The 27542-nt window shown below is 40.1% G+C and overlaps 1 protein-coding gene across 1 annotated transcript in view; it reads right to left on the bottom strand.

Moving 5' to 3' along the window:
* Window positions 1–12227: 12227 nt before the first annotated feature.
* Window positions 12228–27542, bottom strand: part of MRPL13 (mitochondrial ribosomal protein L13) — a 48874-nt gene continuing 33559 nt past the window's right edge. The window contains exons 6-7 of the mRNA XM_044245030.1: window positions 24655–24776; window positions 12228–12515 (exon numbers count right to left, since the gene is read on the bottom strand). Coding sequence (XP_044100965.1) covers window positions 12494–12515; window positions 24655–24776 — 144 coding nt within the window. The 3' untranslated portion in view covers window positions 12228–12493. The remainder of the gene's footprint in view (window positions 12516–24654; window positions 24777–27542) is intronic.

The raw sequence follows: 27542 nt of genomic DNA, 5'->3' as shown, positions 1-27542 counted from the left end.
GTGTGACAGACTGCTGTCAGGGAAGAACAAGGAAGGAAAAAGACATTTAATGAAGACTTAACATTTGCTAGCTTCTGTTCTAGGTACCTGATATTCAGTTGATTTGCACAAGTTACTCCAAGTATTCCCTTTATACAAAGGATCGTGTAAGGTAAGTAACACGTCCAATGTTACGCGCACACGTAAAAAAGACAAAGAAGGGATTCTTACCTGGTTGCCGCCATAGCTCATGGCCCCTTCCCTGTGCATCTCATGCTGCCTGTTGCTTTCGATGGGATGGAGAGGGCCTGCCCCCCACAGCCCTGCAAATGGGAATAGGAGGAGGGGCCAGCTCTGAGAACTGGTGAGGAAGTCTGAGGAGCAGAACTCCATGATTGATGGGATAAGGGGGGACGGTCACGGGCAGAAGGTGAGAATGGCTTCCAGATCTTAAGTTTGGGAGATGGTGCGAAGGGTAATATCACTAAATGAGATAGAAACTTGAGGAAAAAGAATAACTTCAGCATGGCACATTGGCTTTTGAGGTTTTTTTGCATTTTCCAGAGTAAGTACAATATGAGCAGACAACAGGGATTTAAGAAGGACAAAACAGGGCAGGATGATTTGGGATGACTAATTTAGACTACAGCAGCCTGACAGGACTTAATCTCCTTGGGCTGTCCCCAACAGAAGGGCTGTTCAGATGCAGAGTGGAGGTTTCCAAGGTGTGAACCAAAATATTTAGTTCAAAAAAAAAATCATAATGTCATATTCTGATTTGATGTGGCCTTGGAAACACTGACGTAAAAGGTTCATTTGTGCTGGACAAGCTCCGAGTTCAGAGAATTCCTTTGCTACAAAGTCTGGGTTCTTCTTGACACTTTAGAATTACTCTGTCACTAAGAAAAATTAACTACAGGAATGAACTTGCAATAATTTTACATTTGAGTAATTTGATTATACATGTGGCCGACACAAGATATTCAACTGAATTGTTAAATGAAAAAAGCAAATTCCTGGACAGTATGTATGTTACTTATTGATTATTCTGCTCATCCATCCATAATGAAATATTGGGGTGAATAAACTCCAGACACTTAGCCATGGTTATGTCCTGTGTACAGGATTTTGGGGAGCTTTGTTGTTGTTGTTTAAGATTTTATTTATTTATTTGACAGACAGAGATTACAAATAGGCTGAGAGGCAGTCAGAGAGAGGAGGAAGCAGGCTCCCTGCCGAGCAGAGAGCCCGATGTGGGGCTTGATTCCAGGACCCTGGGATCATGACCTGAGCCAAAGGCAGAGGCTTTAACCCACTGAGCCACCCAGGTGCCTCAGGGAGCTTTGTTTTTAAAGTAAAGTGTTAAATTCACTGAAATGCTGATTTTTGACAATACTGTGCATGCAACAAACATGTGCTCTCAGAAGCTTAATACTTTACAGGGAAATCACAAAAGATTTTAAAATAAAATTCTGCTTTATAAAAACTTCTTAATATCCTCATCATAACTAATGATTTGGAATAGATGAAAAAATGAGTCATTTTAGACTATTCAGAAAGATCATAAGCAACGATAATTTTAAAAGCAGAATGAAGGGGGCAGGAGGCTAAACACATTACCAGGAGTAGTGGAATGATTTTCTTGTTTTGGTAGCATTTGTAAACGCATAAACGTTGGTAATGATTTATTTTTTTCTCTGTATCTTGCTAAGTAATAAAAAACATATGCTGCCATGACTTTCCATATTTTGTTAGTTGTTTGTTTCTTCATTTAATTGCGTTTTATCTCACTGATTAGAAAAGATCTATGATCCATGTGGTGAAATTCAGCTTCATTAACTTAAGCTAAAATAAGTTTTATAATGAAATCCAGGGAAGTAAACGTACCTTTTTTTTTTTCCAGATCTAAAATGAATGTTGTTGGTAACAGAGCAAAACTAAGTGAGCCCAACAGCAAAGTATAATTACTGAAGACATTTATCTCCATTTTTCATTCTCCTGTCATCTGGCCCAAATCAGTGAATCCTGATGAAATTGTATCCCTGTTATGCACTAAAAACCATGTCACAAAATCATTAACCAGCTCAGCTTTCACTGTGAGGAATCATTTTTATTTGGATGTGTTAATGACTAGATGTATTGAAGAGAGATCAGTTCTTAGAAAATGCCCGTGTTTTCACTCTACCTGTCCTTTCTCACATCCTGCTCATAGAATACCTGTGAACTGGCAAGTCTGGAGCCGACAGGTTAGACTTCACAAACCGAATTCTTTTTTCGCACGTTCCAGCTATCCTATTTGGATACCCCTGGTAGAGGGCTTGCTAACTAAATCTCCGTTGTCCACTGGCTGCCTGCTCATATCCTTGGAGCACAGCCAACGGGTTCTATTCCATTGTCAAGTGTGAACGTGTTTTATCTAACCAGGACAGAGCCACCTCTCTCGTGACTGAGAGAGCAACAGAAAAGCTGGAAAGAAAACAGATGAAACTCAAAAACTGGTTGTGCAGGGAGCAGGAAACTTCTGTCCACATTCTACAGGTTTGGGAAGGTTTACTTTTTTTTTTCCTGAAATATCTGCCATTCTGTATCTGGGTGTTTTCCAAAGGAATTGTAAATATACCTGCATGGCTAAAGATAGCGTTCAAGGATGGGGAGTGATCTAACGGACCATGAACCCAGCAGCCTGGCAGTGTGGAAATAGGCTAATGGCTTCTATCATCATATTTCTAGACAGCGGAATAATGACGTTTATGCTTACCAGGAAGACCATGGCTTGGACACCATTTTTGAATCTTGACATTTACTTGGTTTTTGAATTTTTGTTCCTATCAAAGCAAGGCCTAACTACAGCAAAGGCAAGTGTATCTGGAAGCAGTCACCTGCTTTGTTACTTGTTAAGGATTATATCATCTTGGACTTCTTGTCCACACATTTTTTCCTTAACTGATTAAGGTCAAGATTTCTTACCTTCCTGACTCTAGTATCACCAAAGAGACACTTATATTGAGTGTACCAATTATTTCCTATTGACTTCTGTGTTAGACACTGGCTAGCTTCTGCCAAAACTTCATTCTCTTCTTCTTGAGTACGAAGTAGATTTTTTATTGCCCAGACCCCCCTCAGTGTGGCTATATAACATGTTCTCAACCAATGAAATGTATATGTGACTTCTGAGTCAAGGGAGTTAAGATGTGTGTGTATGTTGTCTACTTGCTTTTTTTCCATTTGCTACCTGAATGCAGAGGACTCCAAGGCCCTTTAGGAGGCAGGAGTCATAAGATGGAAGGTGTTTGGGTTCCAGAATGACTTTGTGGAAGGCCAGCGACTGATTAGGAACATCTGCATTACATTGTTACATGACCAAGAAATAAAATTTTATAGAGTAACAACAGCCCAGAAATGTGTGTGTGTGTATTACATTAGCTAGCCTTACCGTGGCTAATATAGTTGCCGTTACTCATGCCACAAATATTTATTATAGGCCATGGGTTTATTATGTGCCAGACACTCTTTTGGGGGATTCCATGAGCCACACACTGTGTTAGATGCTGGGATACACAAGAGAAAAGACACTCTCTGCTTCAGTAAGCTCAACTCACCAATGGAGCAAGAAACAGTTACAACACAATAAGACAATGGTTATGGTGGATATATTACATGGGGGCAGAGATAGCAAGGGAGAAGAAATACTTAAGAATGCCTGGAAAGAACAGAGGTATGAGCATTGGTGGAAATAGGATTGGTAGAGGAGAGTTGAAGAGAGTTTATTCCATGGCATAGAGACGTGAGGATATGCTTGTTTGGCAATTACCGATGGTTAAGAAGGACTGAAATGCAAAGTCCTACAACAGAAGTAGATGGAGATGAGCGTGGAGAGATGGGTTTACAAAAATCTGAGAGAGCCTTATAGGCATTATAAGGTGTGTGGATTTTAGGCCAGGTGGTAGGGACTCGCCAAATTAGTTTGGTTTGGGACCTCTATGTTAGAAGTATCTATTTGGCTTCAATGTGAGGATGGATATTGGTATGTGTTGGCTCGGGTTCTTTTGGATGAAACAAAGTTTTCGGAGCAGGTAGATTATTTGGGAGATGATCTCAGGAGCAAGCAATGAAGAGCAGGGCAAATGAGACAGGGAACAGGGAAAGCCAATATAAAGATATGTAGCCAGGGTCACCATTGTAGGCTATGGGGATTCTGTTCCTTCATGTCCTTTGAGGAGTGGAAGACCACTTTTTAGAACTGTCTCCAAAGGGCGGGAGGCTGAAGCTTTCCTCCTCTGACTCCCTATGTCCCACGGGTTGAGCCTTGGTTTGGGGGGTATTAACTCCTAACTTCGGGGACTGTCTTTGCATGACAGTACTATGAGACAGAAAGAAGTTTCTAGCATACTCATGAGATAGGATGCTGCCAGCAGGGCTGAGTCTGAACTCGCAGAACTATCCGCCCCAAGTCTGGCTAAGCCACGGGTGAGCAGAAGGGGTATGTAGTGTGAGGGTAGAAATGTGAGTCCGGGAGACAGGTCAGGAACCACTGCGATTTGCCCAAGTTACTATGTACATTTGAACTATAGGAATGTGTTTATGGCACAACAACGGTATCTCCCTGGCATATTTCAAGCACAATGGAATGTGCACGCAAGAGTGACACACAAAACTCGCGCTCTCATTTGAGCTTGTATTCTAGTGAGAATGACAGAAAATAAATAATAAACCTCATAAGGAAGTAAATGACACACACATAGGAAGAATGGGTTATGGAAAAGTAAAGGTAAGAGGATGGAAGGAACTGAGAGTCAAATATGGTGGTCAGAGTAGACTTCACGAGTACTGACATTTGAGCAGAGTCCTGAAGAACGGAGAGGAGTAAGCCTGGGGGGTAGATCTGAAGGAAGAGACTTCCTGGCAGTGGGAATGGCGAGCGCATAGGGGCTCTCGGTAATAAGATGCCTGAAGTATTCCAGAAGCACTGAGGAAGTTAGCATGACCACGCAGAAGGAGCGGAAGAATTGCAGGAGGTAAGATGGGAGTGGCCACTGGGGGCCAGATTACATATTGGCCTATGGGCCGAGGTATAAATGTTGGCTTTAATTCTGAGATAAATAGGAAGTGTGGAGATCATTTGAAACCTTCAAGAAGGAATTTTGGTAGAACGTCAAAGGCAAAAGTTTGAGAAAATTGAAGAGAAAAAGGGACTAAAAGAAACAGGATAGCAACTATATCCCACTCTTTGAATGAGTCTTGGTGCAAAAAGGAGCAAAGAAATAGGAGAGGGTGTGGTACAAAAGCAGGGTCAAGAAAACCATATATATATATTTTTTCACTCCCTTAAGAAGACTCAAGTTTGAGGGCACCTGGGTGGCTCAGTGAGTTAAAGCCTCTGCCTCCACTTCAGGTCATGATCCCAGGGTTCTGGGATCGAGCTCCACATGGGGCTCCCTGTTCAGCAGGGAAACTGCTTCCCCCTCTCTCTCTGCCTGCCTCTCTGCCTACTTGTGATCTCTGTCTGTCAAATAAATAAATAAAATCTTAAAAAAAAAAAAAAAGAAGACTCAAGTTTGTTTCCTTTTCCTCTTTATTTCACCGTCTTGGCATTCTGGGGTGAGGGAAGCCGCAGGCGAGTGCTGAGGTTTGGGTAAAGGGGCAGAGTGGATCACCTCTTTCCTTCCGACTCTTTCAATCTGTCAAAAATCCTGCTGGCTCTGTCTTAAAAACCACAGAATCCAACATTTTCTTCCCTTTGCACTTTGGGTAAATTGTATATAAAATATAAATATATAAAATATCCACTTCCCCACCCAGTTCCTCTATCTCCAACGTAGCAAAATACCTCCCAGTCCCTCGACTTTGCCTTGGGAGGTATTAGCCAGCACGAGACACAAGCACGACACGCACTGGATGTCTCCGCACATCGCACCAGCAGGGGTCTGACATTTGCTTGCATGGTAGGCTTGCTTTCTTGTGTTTCTGCCTTTCACCATGAGAACGTGCCTCATGCCTCGGGGAGCCACTGGCCCAAGGATGGCCAGAGACGTGTGCAACAGATCCGGACTCCAGCCGACTTGCACATGTGTGAGAGGAGAAAAAGCTGATGATCGCTTTGGAGTGGTATTCTGCAAAAGGGCTCTGTCGATAGCCGAGAGATCTCATACTTACCACCTACGAATATGACTTGTCTATAACCTCTCTCTAGGTCATGTATCCGTCCGCTCTCCACATCCCTTCACTAGAGTACAAGAGGCCAGTGTGAAACTGACACTGATTCCAACATGTGCTTTTTCTTGAACACCTCAAGTAATGAACTCCCTTCTCTGTGGACCCTGATCGCGTTCTACAGATTCAACTCGGTTCTGACGCTGTTGACCTGGAGACAGATCCTGTAGGCTAAGGGCTCAGTCCCCCACTCCATCCCAATGACAAATCTGCATTGTCATCTGTGCCTCCTGCCTGGCTATAAATCAGAGGTTCCCACACCTCCCTCCTTGGGTTTGATTGCTTTGGTAAGTGGCTCACAGAACTCAGGCAGCCAGTTGACTCTCGGGATCACCAGCTTATTAGAGAGTGTATTAAAAGCATACGAATCAACAGTTGGATAAAGTGACACATCGGGTCAGGTCCCAAACAGAAGATCTTCTGTCCCCATGAAGATTGGGGCCCGGCATGTCGACCTGTGGCTGTATTCTGATTCACCAATCTGGAAGCTCTCAGAGCCCTGGCCTTTTGGGGTTTACGGAGACTTTTTTACAGAGGCACCACTAATGAACTCACTGGCCATTGGTGATTTACTCAACCTCCAGTCCCTCTTTCTTCCCTGGAGGTCAGGGTGGGACTGGCGGGTCCAATCCTCTACTTATGTGTCTGGTTCTCCTGGTAACCGGTGCCCATCCTTAGGTGGGAGCCCAAAGTCATCTCATTAACATAACAAAACACATCTTTACTACTCTGCTCAGTCAGGAAATTCCAAGAGTTTTAGCTCTGTGCCAGAAACAGACCAAATATATACATTTCTTGTTATAAATCACAATAGCATACTATGAGAGCAGGAAACTTATTCCCATATCTATTTCAAACACCTAGAATAGTTTCCGGAACATAAATACTGTTTGAATGACTGAATGAAATACAGCAGCTGATCCTTTGTTAATCTAGACCCGAGAGCCAGCTGATGAATGGCCATTTCCAAAGTTTAGACTTCAGGGTCCAATTTTCTGGAGGATACACACATGCACGTTTCTCCATGATTTACTGCCCCTACATATACATGGTGCTGGTAACGGTGCATAATAATGAAATAACAGGCCATATTTTCTTCACAAGTTGTAAAAATATTTTATTTGGATTTTGTGAATTTGCCAAAAAGTCAGACAGTTGTTTACATTATGCTCACAATTTTCTCCAAATACCAAGACCCCTTTTAGTTTTGTGATTGCGAAGGAAGGTGTCGGATGGCACCCTCATTCCAGAGTGTGATTCTGAGCAGTTCAATGTAAGCTCACGGGCTGGAGCCCTGAAGCAGCAGCCCAGAAAGCACGGGGGTCGCACTTGAAACAGTAGGGTCTTCTAGCAACCTCTGTTTGCAAGGCTTCAGTGAGTATTAACTTTGGACTTGAAAGTGAGGGCAGTAAAAGCAAAGTTAAGCCTTGAAATAAAGATCTGTTTGAAATCAAAGGGTTTCTCGTGGACCAAATGGCGTGGATACAAATGCGTGTCTCCTTCTGAGGTCCTGTTTGTGCTGTCTTCGTGTGGAAAATGTATCCGAAAACTTCTTGGCTGCCAGCCCACTAGAAGTTGGGATGCGGGTGGGGCCCCCGTCTGTTTTACCAGTAGCTGGTCTCAGATTTCCATTCTTCTAAGGTGAAGCCCCAAGCAGTCGCGATGCTGCAAAACTATTCAACTCTCTTATTTCAGATTTTTGGACCGAGAGAAAAATACCATTTCTCTGTAAGGGCCTGTTTAAGTTGAAATGTAGCCTTCATGTCTGTCTTGGAAAGAGCCTACCTTCTTAAGGAGGGTTCTGTCCAATTCAAACTCAGCATTGTGGAGCTTGGCAGCACAACCCCTCCTGGGACTCGAAGGCTTTGCAGATTCAGACCTTGCTACCTGTTCCGCCAGGAAGTTTTCAGCCAGGAGGGACGTGGACAGTTAATGTTGCTCTTGGCTACATGTGGTACTAAGCCCCTTCTCCAGGAGGTCAGAAAACAAATGCAGCAGAGAGGGAAAAAAAGATGGGGCACAAGCATAGGGATGGTGTCTGAATGCAGCTAGCAGGGAATTCACGACGGAGGAGGAAGGAACTATGCTGGGAATCTGATCACGGCAGTCTGTATGCATTTTTTTAACCTTCCTTCATTTAAATTAAACCTTACAAGTAAAACAAAATGCTGCTTTGAAATCATTTCTTTTTTAAAGATTTTATTTATTTATTTGACAGACAGAGATCACAAGTAGGCAGAGAGGCAGGCAGAGAGAGAGGAGGAAGCAGGCTCCCTGCTGAACAGAGAGCCCGAGGCAGGACTCGATCCCAGAACCCTGAGATCATGACCTGAGCCGAAGGCAGAGGCTTAACCCACTGAGCCACCCAGGTGGCCCTGCAATTATCTTTAAAGATGGCAGCATTTCTTTGTGACCACAACCCTCGCCTCTGGCTCAGCACATGGCCCCGCCTGTCCACACCAAGGGACAGGATGTGTCCTACGGGTCCCAGTTCTTCGCATTCACTTTGTAAATTTGGAGTAGCAATTAGGACAGGGAAGAAAAGGATTGCGTTCTGGTGCCTTTAAAAGCCCTGCTGTAGAACCGATGCCTTTAAAAGGCGTGCTGTAGAACCTAGTGTTATGTTGGCCCACCTGCGAGGTGCTGATCGAATCCCGGAGACGGCCCCCGCCTGGAGGGGAGGGCAGGCTGTGGTAAGAGCACCATTGTGCCTATAAGAGAGGCACCTCACGGGAGGTGCTCCCTACTCAGGCTCAGACTTGACTAGGGGATGGCACCAGACTTGAGCACGGTATCTGCCATGTGGCCACTTCTGTTGGGGTTGGAGAGTGTGACCTCTTAGGACCCTGCGAAAGTCGGCCTGGCAGAAGGAGGTGCCAAACCAGAGATTACAGTAAGTACAGCCGTCTGCCCTATAATGTGGTGTATGCGTTCCTAAAAAAATAATCCTTGAATGGCGGAATTTTGCACTCCAAAAATAACAGGGCTTATGGGAAAAAGGGTCTGGGGCAGAAAGTTCAGAACTTGTACCGTCTCAAGAAAACTACCATAATTTTAAACATAGTTTCTAATAACCATTGTAGTAAATATAGAATGTTGTTTTGACAAGACAGGAAGTTTGCTTAGTGGACGTGTTGATAGTGAGGGGTTGTAACTTTTGAACTATGGAAAATAAGTAAAAGGAAGATTCAGGTTTTTTGAAGGAAATGGGATACCGGAGGTACATGGCTGTGGCTTGTTGGCCCCGCTTTTGTTCCTCTGCATAAGCTTCAAACAGAAATCCAATTTTTATCATTTTGTTAGTTTCTGCCTCTCATAAAGAAGCTGTTTGTGTGGCCCCACATGAGATGAGATGACACAAAGTGCTCTCATGCTGCCTCAGATTTGGGGTCATCTGCAACCCACAGCAAATGAGCGCTTTTCAGTTTTCAGTTGCCTGGAAAACAGGTGACTCTTGGGAAGTTAAGATTACGCTCTTCTTTTGTTTTCAGTGTTGTCTCCTATGTTTGTCGTTGTGCTGGCTTAAGGCTGACTGCCTACTGCAATGGCACAGTCTGATTTCAGAGCTTTGCAATCCTTTGCAATCCATAAGGCTTTTCCTCTGCTGCTAATGGTCAGGACGCCTCCTTGTGTTTTACTGAGAAAATACAGCAGGCAATGCACTTGGGCCAAACTGAGGGAGGTGTTTTGTATTATTCTCCCACAGCTCATTACGCGCAGCTGGGTGGTGTTTTTCACGTTTACCTGGTGTTGGCTAATAGTCCAAAACTGCATATGAACCAATATAATTTTGGTTTTAGTCATTTGATTCCTTATCTGCACCTATTTGCACATTACACATAGCCATTATATCTATATATATTTTTTAAAGATTTATTTATTTGACAGAGAGATCACAAATAGGCAGAGAGGCAGAGAGAGGTGGGGGGGGAGGGAAGCAGGCTCCCTGCTGAGCAGAGAGCCCGATGCGGGGCTCGATCCCAGGAACCTGAGATCATGACCAGAGCCAAAGGCAAAGGCTTAACCCACTGAGCCACCCAGGCGCCCCTATCTAATCTATTTTATCTATCAGCTTTCTTTTCCTTCCCATAGGACTCTTGAAATAATTACGGTTTCCTTCTTTTTCTGTAAGAACTCTTATTTTTTAATGCTTTCTTTTGTTTCTTCTATTCATTTCAGTCATAACTTCAATGGGAGCCCGTGGGATTGCAGTGGTCCGGCTTGTCTCCCTGGCGGAGGTTAATGGGTCCCCTACAGCGAGCTGTGATTTCTGTTTGGCTGCTGTGGCTGTGCTCTCTTAGTACATGCACAGGTCAGGCTGTTATAAACTCTCGGGCAATGGCAAAAGGGCAGGCAGTGGAAGGCCTAATAGAGTCGGCTTCGGAAGGCCATTTACCAAGTGCAAAAGCCTCCCGCTCTGCTTCTCTCCGTAAGCAAAATGGAGTTAGCTCCTAATGCTAAGGAGGAGCCACTCAGTCCAACATAGCCTTGGTTTAGTTCTAGATGGTTCTGTAGGGTCAGGTGGCCCCTCCCCCACCAAACGGGCTCTCCCACAGTAAGTGAGAGTGAGGTTTATGGCGGTCAGTGTCCATCTTCTTACTGAACGTGATGAGGACTGGGCTCAATGTTATTGTAGAGCACGTGGCTCTGCTCTCCTCTCTTCAAACCCTGCGGCTTTGTCAGAAACCAGGGCTTTCCTCAGTGAGCCTTTCTCAGCCAAGGAACATGTACCAGTCATTGTTTCGGGTGTTCAGGTTATACAGCTCCTCTCTATTAAAGCTACTGCATCAGGAGCTGGAGGCTTGTTTCATACTGACTCACACCTACCCTTACCACATCACGAAGGGAGGAGGCTTCTTTTTTGGTCCAAAAGTTTAAAATAGAACTGCCACTTCCCTGCGAATGGGAGCTGTCGACCTGTACCAGGTTAGGCTTGCTTTACTACAGACTTTGTGAGACGGAAACAAACACTCATTATCTCAGCTGGCAGCGGCTAAGTCCATGGGCTTGTGAACCAGACTGCCTGGGCTCAAATCCTGATGACCACTGAGCAGTTCACGTCTGTGACCTTGGCCAAGTCGCGTAACTTGTCGCTACTTCGGCATCTCTGGTTTTAAACGGGGAGGATTACGCTGTGTACATTATAGGGTTGCCGTATGGATTAAATGAATTTACATAAAGCTGTTGTGTTTGAACGTCTGCAGGTGCTTACTAGCAATACTTCCTCTTCTAAAAGTTACTGAATTTTCCCCTACACATTCTTACATCTCAGCTTGTACGTAGTTTACCTCTGCGTCTCTGACACCCAAGTGCACTTATTGACAAGTCGCTCTAAAGCTCCTTTGCCACTCTGCAGGAGACTGTATGCTCTTTGGTGGGGCAAGAGGTGCTGGGGGAAGAAACACGTGATTTCTGTTTTCCCGACACCTAGCACTGTGCCTGGCAAATATGTGTTTGCTGAATGAATGGGAAAAGTGGTGTGAAATTCACTCTTTGATTGGCTACGATAAGGGAAGAAAAAACAAAAACAAAAACAAACTCCCACAAAAATGCCCAAATACAATGGTTTGGCATCTTAATTCCTAATGAAGAGAGTCTGTGAGGGCTATTTATCTCAGCAGTCCAATCGAAGTGTCCAGCACAGAAGTGAGCCGGAGCCAAGAGGAGAAGATACGGGGGCATCGTGCAGGGGTCTGCAGGCGGCACCACAGGCAGGCAGTGAGATCTCCAGGGAGCAGACAGGCCATAGTTTATTTGGCGTCCTGGAAACCAAGAAGCTACATGGAAAAAAGATGACTGCACTTTGTAAACCCCTCAGCGCAAACCTTAGGCTTCTGAGCTGGAAGGATGAATGTACCGTGGGAGGTTAGACACAGTCCTCGCCGCACGGAAGAGCGGAGGTGGGGCTGCGTCCCCGGGTGCGGGGCAGCACAGCGATGGCTGAACTTGAGGGAATCCGCACGGACGGGCACTTGCCGGCAACTCGACCTGCACTGCTACCCAGGACGGGTGTTTTCGTTAAATGAAAACCTGAACAGTTACACAAGTAAGCAGTTTTATTCTTAGCATCCCTTACAGCAATTCAAATTGGACTATATAATAAAATAATTCTATAAAATAATGTATTTTATTGCAATTTCCTATTAAGGAGCATCACCTCCAGAGCCTTCTCCATAAGCTTTCAGCGCCCATGTCCAGTTCCTCGTCCAAACGCAGCGGCGGCCGCACTCTGCCTGCAGCTCCGGAGACTCCTCGGGAAGAAGCTGCCGTCACCGCGTGGCTCTTTCCTGCCATCGTCATTCTTCTAGAGTCGATAATCTTCAGGTCTGAAAGACAAAATCAACAAGTCTTTCTCTGTGAAATCATTTTCTCCTGCCTGATGAAGAAGACTAGTTTTCAATTTAAAATGAAAGTAAACTGTTCATTGAGAATTTCTCTACAAATAGTAGATTTTTGGTGAAAACCACTAGAGTCAAATCATCATGAAGCGACAATTCCCAAGCTCTTTTGAGAGTATAAATATAAGCTGCCTTGTGCCTGTGCATGAAGGCAGTATTTAAAAACTTGAATTCAATTTCTGTTCCTTCTTTAAATACATACTTTTTTAAAGACCTTTTGACGGAAAGGACTGCTATGATCATTAAAAATCCATATCAGCATATGGATTTACCTAATCAAGGCAATTTCTGAATGAGTAATATCCCTATTTATATTATCAGGCAAAATGTAGTTTTCATTATGATACATACACAAATGTATAAACACAAGGCCTCTGATATTTTAATTACATACACATAACTGGTCTTTTCCTCATTCATGCATTTATAGGATTAACCATCCTTGAAAGTTACTTCCAGCAGTAAATTAAAACAAAAAACACTTTTTCATTTTCTCCGCTGTTCTGATTTAAAAACGGGAAATTACAAGATGTGAAAAATGTTAAAGTGTCCTTTTATCTTTTCCATAGGTGTGTTTGTAGGTGTTGAGCTCACATGGGACTTTCAGAAGGAAGTTTGTAACCAGTAAACTAGATGTTTTTGAAACAGCTGTAAAAATATGATAGTTTGAATTCCTTTAAAAAGTAGATAAACTCTGTTTGCCCTGAAATAGCTTATCTAGTCCCGTTCTCCACTCACAGCATGTTTTCTTCAACAGAATACGCACAAGATACCAGACAGCTCAGCTATGAAGACCAAGTCTAGTGGCTGAGTAAATAAACGACATTACAATTTCAAGTTAGTATTGAACTCTGAGGAACAAGGCTCTGATCTGGGAAACCAGCCAAATACGCTTCACCGTATCAGCCGTTCTGTAACGACTAGAGGAGAAACTGCAGAATTTTGTCACCGTTTCTGAAGTCTCTTTCCAAATGTAAAAACTGCATCTGAAGTCTGGGAAACTGCAGTGTGGTCCGAGGGCGAATGTGGCTCCGAAACGCATCCTTCTCATCTTTGGCTTGTCACTCAGTTCGGTGGGAGCAGTTCCCAACGACGCCAGCACACGTCAAGAAACCATTCTGCTGTCGAGCTGGTTCATGTGATTATGACGAGCGGGTGGTGATGAGGCCACCAGAAAGGAATCTTCGAAGCTGAGGTCCTGACAAGAAGTCGCTGCGACTCCACTCAAGAACCCTCCACGTGCTTAGTCACAGTCTAGTTGTTTCCACACCAAAGGTTAATTTAATAAGTAGCAATGAGATGACAAAAACACCTTTTAGTGGGATTTACAAATAAAATTGGAAATGTGTGTGAAGGGTGTAATCTGTGATATAAAGAGTACGTAGTAGGCAGTGACCGGAAAGCTAAAGGGGGCTAACAAGGCCGCAATCTGTTTCCAGAAGATTTTCTGGTGGGAAGTGAGGAGGATCAAGAAGAGGGCTGTGTTGGGGCTGTAGCAGTGATGAGTGGGTAGAAAGCGCTGGTTCAGGATTTAAGAGGCATAAAAGTACCACGTTGGTGGGGAGGGTAGGAAGGGACAGGAAGAGGAAAGGGGCCAGGGAGAGGGAGGAAGAAGAAACTGCTAGAAAATGAGGATTCAGGGATGGATCTGGATTCTTCCCTTCAGCTTGAAGACCTCTGTGAATGGCAATGTTGCTGATTTTTTCAGGATAGGGAATACAGGCAGAGGAACAGACTGGAAGGGAAGGACCTTGGTTTTGAATATGATAAGATTTGGACATGACAAGCACTAGCAATTAGGAGGTGGAGTTTAGGAGAAAGACATGTCAGAGTCTCTACCACAGATTCCTTCTTTTTCATCCCACTTCTGCATATCAAGTGGCTCTGCCTAAAAAATCTTCAGGAGTCCTCCACTGCTTTGTCACTAGTCAAACACCATGGAAACCAGTATCTACCCCTCCATGCACGGCCTCAGCTAACATTTCTGAGTTATTCCTTCTACATCCCTTTCCTTTACATTCTGGTCCCATTACACTACTTGCTACCGCCCAGATTAAAACTTTCACACCTCTCGACTTGGGTACTTGAGCGTCCTTCTGCCTGGTAGACTTGACTAATCCTTCAAAATCCACCTTAAAAATCACATCAGCTGGGTAGCCCTCCACAACCTCCCTTTCTGACTTCGGGCTCCTCTTTGTAAAATTGCCAGAGGATATCAAGCATACTTCTGTTACAGTGTTTCTCAAATTATACTTGCCTTTATTTTAAGGTATTTTTTTTTTAAAGATTTAATTTATCCATTTGACAGAGAGAGATCACAAGTAGGCAGAGAGGCAGGCAGAGAGAGAGAGGAGGAAGCAGGCTCCCCGCTGAGCAGAGAGCCCGATGCGGGACTCGATCCCACGACCCTGAGATCATGCCTTTATTTATGTAAATAAATGTTACTTACGTAAGATGTGCTGAAGGTTAATAAGCCATGAAGTGTACTAACCACTTCAAACACATTATCTCATTTTATTCTGTTGTGAAAAAGATACTTTTATCAATGCCATTTTATAGTTCATAATACTGAGGCTCAGAGAAGCTGGTAAGTAGCCTAAGGACACACAGCTAGGAAGTGGATGATAAGGACCTAGTGCAGACCTTCTGACTCCAAGTACTTGCATGTACCATTTCATTCTGACTTCTGGTGGGCTGCTGGTTTGTTTGAAAGCAGGGTCCCCTTGTAACTGAGCTTAAGCTTGCAGCAATTAGCACTGGGCCCACCAAAAAGCAGACACCTGTAAGATACCTGTCATTACAGTACAGTCACTGCCTTGACAATGCCGCTTTGTTTTACAAACTCATCCTTTCCTTTTTTTAATGGAAACTAATCAGGATCTTTTACGGAAGGCTGATCTGCTTCCAGGAAGGGAAAACAGTATCATGGCCAAGGGTACTTCAGATGTTGGCATAGCCAGAAACATCAACTCCTACTGGAGGCAATTAATGATTTTACATGGAGTTCAGGAGGTACCGTTGTGGGGAAAGTGAGGTTTTTACACTAAATACGGTTTTATTTTTCCACATGCACGCACGCACACACACATACATACACGCAAGGCCAGGCACGCATATAATGCATTTATACCGCTTACCTTCTCCCACTAAAAGAAATCCAAGATAAGAAAGGGAGGGGAGGTCTGTTTACCTGAGTGCCCCTCCAACTTCAGTGGGCATACACATCGCCTGGGCTCTTGTAAAAATGCTCAGTTAATCTGTAGAGGGGCTCACGATTCTACATTTCCACAAGTTCCCACGTAATGCAATGCTGGTCCATGGACCACAGGGTGACTTAGCAAGTCTATAAGGTGAACGTAGGCCATGCACACAGAGCTACTTATAAGACAGAGGGGATGACTATTTGAAGATGCTGAAGGAGCAAATAAAGTAAATTTCCAAAACCATGCTGTGCCTAAGAAAAGGTAACACACTTCTTCCTTAGCTAGAGCTGATTTCATTTGCTATACAGTATCCTTTGTAGTTCTTTACCCAGGAGAGGACTTTATTAATAGACAGTTTTATGCTTTTCTGATGCAATAGTTAAGTAATTTTAAATTATGGTAACAGGTACTGAGGTTGGATATCCTTTTGGTATCTATCATCAAAGAAAGATTAAATTGTAGTCAATGTAGTTACTAGATTAAATTATTATTAAAAGGAAGACACCTAGCATCTAGTATATTGCTTTTCATAGTATGGATGTTTAAATGTTGTTTGAAACTTTAATGAAGTTAAATAGCTTAATCCTTTGCTAGAAGGATGATGAGCAAATTTATATTCTGTATTTCTTTGCCTTAATTATTTGTCGCTGTTTCAGTGCAAATAAAAAATCATGAAGTTTTAAAATAAAAGATAGTCTTATGTAAGGTTAATGTTTTTGTAAATAAGAGTATTCTAAAATAATTCTCAGGAAATCTTTGAAGAGACATTTCAAATGCTGTTATAGAAAGGTAATCTCTATTGATTTTTATAGAAATGTTTTTCTTGACAGAAATAAGTTATATTTTAATAAAATTACCATAACCTTTTCTTTATATATGTAATACAAAGTATCCAAAATTAAATATATCAGAGTTACACTAAAGCACAGACTTTTAAGGAAAATTTCTATTTTAGCTGTAACTGTTAAGCTACCTTTAAGAAAGAAGCAAAGACCAAAATAAGAATTTACCATACGTAATGAATTAAGTCAATTCCTCTTTCAGGAAGATCAGATTCCACTCCTTTATTCATTCAACAAAGATTACTGAGTGTCACGTCTAGCTGTGGGCACTGGGAACACAACATCAAGCAAGACAAAGTCCTGTCTTTAGACCATGCAGTTTCCCACAGAGGGAGATGCACATACAGTCACACACAGTTACACACACACACACACACACGTACACTTTGACTTCTGAGATGAAAGCTAAAAGTGTCAAGCTTACATATATACATGTAGGGTAATTTGGGAGAGTAATGAATCTTCAAAGAATTAGCCAACAGAAGACTTTCCTTAATTCATTTTCTAAACTGTGCTAAAATTAGATAGCTACTAAATGTTCTCCAGCAGTAATTCATTTTGTACTGAATTCTTGCTACTAGCAGAAAACTGCCTTCAAACACTATAGCTTGAAAAAAAAAATCACTTTTTTGAAAGAGGAAACAGAACTTAAATAAGGGCTGTCGGAGCAAGTATTCTATGGTACTTGTGATTGCTCAGAAACTTGAACGTTAAAATCATACCACCTCTCACAAAATTCTCTCTTTTCTATAGAAAATCCTTTACCACTGACATCTCTATTCAAAATGTTGTCAGCCACTCACTAAATCAAACAGGTAAAATACAGCCACTCATTAAAATGAAACAAGTACCTCTCAGGAATTCAGAGATTCAAATTCTTGACAAAAAATGACAGAGGCCAACACATTTGAATGATCCTGAAAATGGGGACATTCCCGTAAGAGAATTTATCTTTTGACTTCAGGAAAAATCTTTAGGGAGACTTCAGTTTTCATTGTAAAATGATAAGAGAAATCCATTAGGTTTGTGAACAAAATGAAATATAAAGCTATAAAACACATAGTTTATGTGATGTTTCAGTTAGATACTTAATATTATTTGTCCCATTAAAATAATTTATTTTTCAGAAGAAAAAAAATTTGAATTCCAGTTGTGAATCCATGAAATTTTGTGTAACTTAAGTGTAATAAATCTCAAAAATATCTTATTCTCCCTTGAGTCTTATGTCTTTTCACTCATAAATAATATTCGTCAATATAATGCTTATTCCAACAAAATATTTAAACAAGAATATTTAGACAGTAGAGTAATCCTAAGAACAATAAAAGGTCAGTTTGATTGAGTTTTAAGTAATTTCCATTGTACTGGTGAAACTATTTAGAGTAAACAATGAGAGGAAATCTGGTGACATCGCATATTCCTTGAACTAAAATTCTTTGAACTGAAGATGTCAGCCATACAGGAAATTGTGAGGCAGAATAATGGTGCCTTTATCCTCATTTCTCCAGGCACTGTACCATGCACCACATCCTGATTAGAAAAAAGCTCAACTGTGCTTTAAAAAACAAACAAACAAAAACCAAAATTAATAGGACTGTTAAATTTTTTTAATCTACTTACTGCTTTTTTTCAGCTAAAATAAATAGGAATTGCTTTTACATTCAATTATCATTTTTAAGTCATAAGCTCTATTGGCTTGGAAAAACGGTTTGGTTGCTCAAGTAGAGATTCTTTTTAGTCCTAATCTGTTCATATCCAAAAGAACAGTAAAGTTTAGAATGTCTAATTTGAGCAAAATTCAGCACTGGAAATACTGAGGTATACAGTTTTTGCCAGTGCTGAGCTGGTTGAAATAATGGGAAAATTGGAATGTAACCCTGTTCCTCAAGTCCGGCTAATAACTTCTGTCTGCGAAGAGCAGCAAATTAAGTTAAATCTTGTAGGAAAATGCCATATGACCAGACTAGCATAAAATTATGGAAAATCTTGAAGATGTCCAGATCCCAATTCCTTATGGGTTTTGAAAAGGTAAAAATCCTTCTTTATGGTCTTTAAATATAGCCTCTGATGTGAAGCACTTTCATAAAAGAAGCATAGGTAAAAATATTGTTTTCTGGGTATTAATTTAAATACAATTGAAAATCTGGAGATTTTTCGAATTCATACGTTTCCTATGGGAGGGCACGTATAAATTTAAATCACTGCTCTCTTCTAGAGCTACAGACTAAATTATACACGATGCTCACCACGGTCCTTTTCCAGGGCTAATGTCCCCGCACCTGTGCTCCTTCCACAGTGCTGGAGGCATCACCCAGGAAACACGCCAAACCGAATCCTGCTTTCAGCAGAGACAATTCAGGGCCAATCACGACTGTCTTCCTATCCCTGCCCTTCCATCCCTGCCACCCTCTTCTTTGTAGGCGCACTTCCGACAGCACACTCTGTAGAGGACGTGAAACGCTGGGGACGTGGGTTTTCTTATAAACATCTCTTTTCAAGATTTAGTGATGCTGAACTTTCCATACTTAGTTTCTATACAAAGGTGAGGGTTTTGCTTAAAAGAAAGCATTACAGACTTAATGAGTGAGGAACACAAAAATGTATTTCTTTTTGGTATTGTTTCACCACTCACTCTGTGCACTATGTGAAGCAACTCAACATGAAATTTTCCACATACCTTATTTGTCCTAAGAAAAGCTCTCCTACAGAATTTTGTAAAAATGAAAATAAAAAAATTTAAAATGATCCAAGTTTTATTTTTACCCTACATAATGAAAAGTTTCCATTACAGTGACAGCATTATAATTTCTATGATTACTGTGGTTTTGTAATGTGTTGGCAAAACCACAATGATTATGGAAATAATTATTGACAGCTTTAAAGTAAGTTGACCATCTGAAAGCTACAACCCAGGGAAATGAATTGTGAAGAAAAAACAGTGCTGTTTCTTTTTCTTTGACAAACAAATTCTAAGTGCACACCCTCCAACTATCACTTGCACATGGCGACCACACGTTTATTTTTGTACCTTTGAGAAACAAAAAATAACTTCGTAACCTATTCTAACACAATCTATATATGTACGTACGAGCTATAAAAAAACTAATACACCAAGCATATCGACTAATTTAAGAAGTGAGGTTTATAGGCAATACTTCTCATAAAAGAAAATGACTTTCAGTTATTAAAAAAAGTTGTTTTCTCATAAATATCAGTTTCTTTCCTTCTTGTCTAACATTGTTTTAAAAATGGCTACACAACTAGCATAAGAAAATCTACATAAATGGAAATTAGGCCTCAGAGACTTTTGTAAATGATTTAATTTAAATGAAATCCCAAAAATGGAGCTTTCAATTAAGATTAAAAAAACTTTGTCAATCACCTAAAGGGTTCAAGGCTTAGTTTTGACTATCATCACTCTTTGATCATTGCTCAAAAGCTTTAGTTTCTACTAGAAAAGCTAATAAACTTACATTTGACCAAAAGCTAATAATAGTTCCAATTTAAAAATGTACATTTCTATACCATAAACCCATTTAAAATTTTATTACTAGGGAAACAAAAACCAAAGCAAGCTAGTTTTGTGTCTGCTGACTTAGGTGCAATCCAGGTACATCTGTTTCAGTCAAGTCTCTGCAGATTCACCATCAGATCTATCTTGACTAAATTCCAAAGACTACATTCCAAAGGAAGATTATATTGTTGGCTTAGCTATTTTGGGTGGAATGAGAGTGTATTTTAAGTAGCCTCCTTCTCCAAAAGGAGAAAAAAGAAAAAAAAAACATTTTTCTCATGAAAGCAAATCTACCAGTAATGAGAAATCCCAATTTCAATGGATAGCCCTGCATAGTGTGTTAGGTATTTTCATTTTTACTCTAATGTCTGTAATATTTAATACTAGAACTTTATGAAATGGTAAACAACTAAAATGGCAACATTCACTAAAGGGGTCAGTAGCCACATGGGGCTAATGAAACTTAATTAAAATTACATAAGATAAAAGTATTTTATTTATTTATTTATTTTTTTACTGCAGTTTCTCAGTCACACCAGCCACAGTGTAAGTACTCAACACCCATGTGTGGCCAGGAGCTACTGTATTGATAGCTCAGATATAGAGTTTTTTCATCACGTGGGAAATTCTATTAGACAGCCCTGACCATCTAAATTGTAATACGTAAATATATACCACATTATCATCTGGGGAAGTTATATGGCTACCTGTAAGGAAGGATCATATTTTTAAAAAGCCCAAAGGAAAGCCTGGTGCCTTAATGCATATTCCTGTCAGAGAGAAATCTGGGATGAAAAGAAAGGGCAGGAAAATACATCTCCACAGTAGTTACTAAAAATTCATCAGGTTTCTCTAAGTTTCTCTAAAAGTCTCCTTAAAAATAATTACAGAAAAGCCCTTCCTAATTCCATTAATATAATAAAGGCACTTAGTCATCTTCTGATTTGTTTTAAATGAGCCAGGAATCACTTCGTGAAATGAGCAGTTTCATCAGTGCTCTTTATTCATGATACACAACTCCGAATGCATAATCTATTTGGTCACATATCTGATTAATAACACCTTTAGTATTTCTAGATTAAAAAAAAATAAAGGTACCACATATCCCCTTTGGTTAGGAATATAAATTCATTTATGGTGTTTCTATAAAAAAATCAGGTATGACATTCTTAGGACTTCCAGAATTTCATACAGCCTGGTAAACTACCAAAACCCAAAGACTACGTCAAATACATTTTTAGGATGTAACTTTATAAAGCAAACTATCTGAGAACTACATATGACTTAAGTATACTTAACCAAGATGCTACAAGAGGTACTCAGGCAGAGTGGTTAGGACCATGACCCAGGATCATGACCTTAGGCTTGAATCCCTAACCTACCACTTAACAATCATGCAGTCTTAGTCAAGTTATTTTTCTTTCTGTGCCTACATTTCCTTTTTAATGAAAAAAAAAAAGGCATAGATACACAAACACAAAGAAACAGTGGAAGCTAACACACCAAAATTAGTTAACTAAAGTGAGATTATTTACTCCCTTAATTTTGCATCTTATGCATAGTTTCTACAATGAACATTTAACACTTTTTAAAAAAAAGATTTATTTATTTATTTAGTGAGAGAGCACAAGAGCAAGGGGAGGGGCAAAGGGAAAGAGAAAAGCTCAAGCGGAGGCCCTGCTGAGGGCAGAGCCCGTTGTGGGACTAAATCTCATGATCTGAGATCATGACCTAAGCGTAAATCAAGAGTTGGACAGTTAATTGAGCCATCCAAGCGCCCCAAACATTTAATACTTTCTATTTATACATATTTTTTAAAGAATTTATTTACTTGAGAGAGAGAAAGCACAACCAGGGTAAGGGGTAAAGAGAGAGGAAGCAGCAGACTCCCCTCTAGCAGGGAGCTGGACGCGAGGTCGATCCCAGGACCCTGAGATCACGGCCTGAGCCAACGGCAGACACCAAACTGCCTGAGCCACCCAGGAGCCCCCATTTAATACCTTTTAACTTCCCCAAAGTGCAAGTGAATTTTTAATTGAATGCTTGAGTTTAAAGTCTATATTATGTGAATTCTTAGTAATTTAAAGATTCCAGGGTGGTAAATTTAAGCTAGTAATGTTTTTCATAAATTAGAGATTAATTTCAATTTGTACATCTCTTTAAAAGAAGTTATAAATGCTTGTCTTCCTAGAAAAATGTTCATATACGTAGGTTCAGTTATAAATGTAAATAAAAGTTCTATGTAGTTTAAGTAGGAAAAGGCACATTGAATATATCTGCAATAAATGACTATGTAAATCTCTAAGAATAAGTTAAATCAAAATTATTTTTCTAAAAGTACAGAATTTATCCAAGTACAGAAGTCTCATCTCTCAGATGCCAAAGCGGGAAGAACTGTAAAGATCATAGCATGGAAAACAAACGGTAAAACCTTTTATTTTCAGAAACTACTGATTTATCTAAATAAGTCACTATAGGGGCGCCTGGATGGCTCAGTGGGTTAAGCCTCTGCCTTTGGCTCAGGTCATGATCCCAGAGTCCTGGGATTGAGCCCCGCCGTATCAGGCTCTCTGCTCAGCGGGGAGCCTGCTTCCCACCCCCTGCCCCATCTCTCTGCCTACTTGTGACCTCTGTCAAATAAATAAATAAAATCTTTAAAAAATAAATAAATATAAATAAATAAATAAGTCACTACATAATCTGGATTAAAAAATGAATTTAAATAAAAAGAATTAAAATAGACTCCTGGGTTTTGAAAAGAAGGCAAATTATTAAGTAAGTATCTATAAAGGTCAAAAGAAGGAGAAAATCACCCTAACTAAACTTAGTTGTTAGACTCAAGTCATGTCATATAATGTATAGTTCTGCTCATTGTCAAGCAATGAAAACCAGAACCTAAGGAGCGATAGAAAATGTACTTCTTTATTTTAGAGAAAAGTATTTATCACGAGGATGTATCCTGATAACTAGCTGGTATGGATATCATCAGACATTATAAAATTGGGTTTTTCAATTTTTCATAAAGAGTCTGTTAATCACTCATTTACTGTCAACTGAAAATTGATAATTCAGATGATACAGTGAACAGAAACAAAAGTAATAAAGTGTTTTTAAAGCCAATCAATTTCAATGATTCTAGCATAAAGGACTAGTATTAAATTGGAGTATTTTACTACTGTCACTTCGTATCTTCTAGAGGTTCTTTCCTAATGTCATTTATAAAAGCTGATATCAGGAAACCTGCTTTCTTCATTTATTTATTCAATAATTATTTGCTGAATGCCTACTGAATGTGCCAGATGTTATGCTCAGGTAAATAAGACAACCTGGAGTTCCCCCATAGAATCTAATTAGAAAAAGACATTAAAAAAAAAATCACACAGGTACTTAATTACATTAGAATAAATGCAGTAAATGAAAAGGAAAGTGTACAGTAAGTATACTTTATAGCACAGAGGGTAGCGTTTAGGAGAAGACAAGATGCCCATTGTAGATCCAACAACAAGGATGTGTGGTTCCCTTTTTATTCTACTGTATAAATTCTGTAAATGTACCCGAGACCCATCAGATGAAGTACTGTTCTACGCACTGAGGACGCAGTGATGAACTAGACGCAGCCTCTGCCCCTCACGAGCTGACCATGGTAATGACAGAGTTACACAGCAGGTGCTGTGGCAGAAGATGGCCAGGCGCTTTAGTCTGGTCCTGATGTTTACACAAGGCTTCTTAAAGGTGGTGGGATCTGAACTAAGGTCTAAAGAATGAGTGAGAGTTATTTCAGAGCATGGGGGAGGGACATGTTGTTTTAGGCGAAATAATGCAAAACAAAGACAAGGAAGAATTAAATTGTGCGAAAAGGTCGACAATCTTCAAAGGCTGCTATTGTTAGACTAGTCAAGTGGAAAGAACTCAAGCTTCAGGGACAGAGAGGAGCCAGGTCAAGAAGACCCTGGTAGGCCAGATAAGGAAACCTGGAAGCAATTAGAAGGGAGGCAGTACGTCAACACGAAGCAGCTTCCCGGAACTCAGAGGAAACTGCATAGAGGATACCAAGAAGTGTCTGTTATTTTGTTTTTCTATTTGAATCAAGACTATTAATTATCCAGAATTGATGACTTTTCATTAGATGATATTCTCAAGTTTAGTGACGCAATCTGGAAAATGGAGAATCACTCTGTTTTAGGTAATATAATGATTTATGATTCTAAGAGACCATAATCAATCCAAGTATTGTCATCCCACACAAAATATCTGACAATTTATAGGCACTTATGAACACCCTTGCATGTACATAGCAAGGTTTTAAGACTTAGAGACTTTTTGGTTCTAATATCAAAATCTAGAATTTATTCACAGGTAGAATATGGAAAGAGTATCCAAAGGAGTAAAAAAAAAAAAAAGTTCACTCTTCCCATCTTCAAGATCTTTTCATTTGGTTAAGGAAACAGATGGGATACTAAACTGAGCTTTAAAAAAAAGAAAAAATAAAGGAAAGAGAAAAGACTTACGGAGACCACAGTCTTGGGAAAGCCTCTATTTCTTCCTGTGTGTACTCATCTAGACGTCTGGGTACTTTTCGTGGTTGAGGCAGCTCTTCTACTAAATTCTTACGAATATCTTCTGGTATGTCCTAGGTTAAATAAAATTTAGGTTTAATTTTCTTAAAATATATCCCTTAGTAATAAATTAGTAATATTTAATATTAAAAAATAACAAAAGAATATTTACAGAATGAGGAAAACAATATAATCTTTACAAATCCATGAAAATCCCTGAAAAGTATATTAATGATACAAGTAATTCATTATAATACTGTACCTTATATTTTAATTTCAACAAACCTATTTCTCGTGATAAATTAGACATCTTCAATTCTGAGGACCATTGAGTCACTAAATTCTTTTTTTTTTTTCTTCAACTGTTTAATTTATTCCCTGCCTTTCAACTGCAGAAGGCACTGCCTTGGCTGATTCTTATGATTTTTCATCTGATTGAGTGGATGTACTGGGTCTGTGGCTTCCAGGGACACAACCTTTCAATTCATACCCCATGTTGTTGCCAGAAAAAACTTTGGAAAATGAAAACCTGCTGGATCCTTGAGTCATTGAGCCAACCAACATTAACAGAACTCCTTCTACGAACCAGAAACTATGCTAGGTGCTCAGAATATAAAAGGAAATGAAAAGACAGTGGCCTCTACAGGGTTATAATTTTTTTTCCCAATTTATTTATTTTCAGAAAAACAGTATTCATTATTTTTTCTCTACAGGGTTATAATTTTAAAAATGTCACTTCTCAAACCAGTGTCCTCACTCCTAGGCCACCCCTGTGACTTCACCTCTTCCACACAGCCGTCCACGGCGTCTGAGTCATCAGCCACCTTGCCTCTCACGTTCTGTTCCACCCAGAACCCTGGTGCCTTTATTGATGGCATTCCCTCTGCCCACAATGACTTTCCCCTGGTTAATATATTCAAATATTCAGAAAAATGAAAGGAAATGTAAAATGCAAAAAAGTCTGAATCTGGGTAGTGAAAAGCCAACTAAAGAGTAAAGCATATAGTTGAGAGCTATTTCAAAAGAAGAGTAGATGTTAAAGCAAAGGAAAGGATAAAATGAAGAGCATGAGTAACCAAAAGAATTTACATTTATATTGTGCTCATGATACAGAAATAGGGAAAGGAAATTGTCCTGGGAGTCTGGATGGTTAAGTTACTTTTGGAAACTCTACTGAAATAATGGTTGGATGTCAAGAGGAAAGCATCCGATGAGTATTTCCACAGGGATAATAGATATATTTCCCTCTTTTCATAACTGTATGTTCCTAAACATTTAAAAAAAAAAAGAGTATATAGTAAATTACAATTCTCTGCAAAGAGCATATCATAATTGGGAATCAAATATCTGGGCAAGGACAAGGGACCAAAACAGTCACTGTTTTCTATTCAAGTCAAAATATAATTTTACAATTAACTTTAAAGAATCAGAGCTCTATGGCATTATAAATATATTCTAAAATCTAATATGGCAAAATTTTAATAATATTTTTAAAAAGTTAGGTGGGCTTTTTAAAATTATGGTTTGTACAGGGTGAGTCACTATCAGTACATAAAAAATACAATAAATACTACTGACAATGTGTTTCTTCACTGAGAAGCTTTTTTTTTTTTTTTTTTTGAAAGATCATTTATTTATTTATTTGACAGACAGAGATCACAAGTAGATAGAGAGGCAGGCAGAGAGAGAGAGAGAGAGGGAAGCAGGCTCCCTGCTGAGCAGAGAGCCCGATGTGGGACTCGATCCCAGGACCCTGAGATCATGACCTGAGCCGAAGGCAGCAGCTTAACCCACTGAGCCACCCAGGCACCCTCTGAGAAGCATTTTAAAAATACTTAACTTCCCTCCCCTGATGTATTCAAATCTTTAAGTTTAACTGCACAAAACTGGAACAAGGAGAGGATGTCTGGACATATAAATATTAAGTTGCTCTAATTTTTTACTTCCTGGAAAAGTCTACTTGCCAGTTTGATATTTACAAAAGTTTATGAATATTTCACACTCCTTTGGGGAGCCATTAAAAAAAAATCCCTCTATCATTCACAATTTTGAAAGTTGCCAACTGCTTACACAGCAGAGGGTGTGGAACGTAGTGGGTTAGTAGATGTTTGCCAAACTGAAGGAATTCTGACTGAAATGAGCTGACAAATCTTCTCTACCAGCAGAGCAATTTACTGAAAGAATGGATTAAAACACTGCAAAATGAGGAATGAAAGTTGTTGATTAGGCATTACACATTAAACCAGGAAGAGGGGAAGCGTCTCCTTTAATCTGCGCACCAAGAAAGTAACCCAAACATGCTAACTGAATGTGCGCATGGAGATGTGAGAGATTTCACCGTTCCTGCTGCATGGAGGGACTGATTAACCTAAATGGGGGGAATAAGGAGAAGAATGAGTGAAATAAATAGGGGGCAAGGTGATCAGTTATTAATTTTTTCAATTTCTAGAGAAATTTCAAACCTACAGAAAAATTGTGAGATATAGTGAAGACACCTAAACGCACCTAATTCACCAACTGTCAGAATAGGACATGTTTGCTTTCCTTTTCACCTATATACAAACACACACACACAAACTTTCATTTTGGCTGAACTACTGGAAAGTTATTTGTAAATAGTTCATCCCTAAGTATTTCAGTGTGCATCTCCTAAATATAAGGCTTGTCTCCCATGTCACCACATTACAAGTTCATGCTTCAGAAAATACTGATGAAATACTTTCTATCTGATATATAAGTATATATTCAAGTTTCCCAAACTGGTAAAATATTGTCTTACGTATCTTTTTTCAGTCTAAGATCCAGTCAAGGGTCACAGGCTACATGCAGTTATGATGCTG

This window comes from Neovison vison, chromosome 4 (genome assembly GCF_020171115.1).
Source record: "Neovison vison isolate M4711 chromosome 4, ASM_NN_V1, whole genome shotgun sequence".
Taxonomy (NCBI): Eukaryota; Metazoa; Chordata; class Mammalia; order Carnivora; family Mustelidae; genus Neogale; species Neogale vison.
This window is presented reverse-complemented; position numbering and strand designations above follow the sequence as displayed.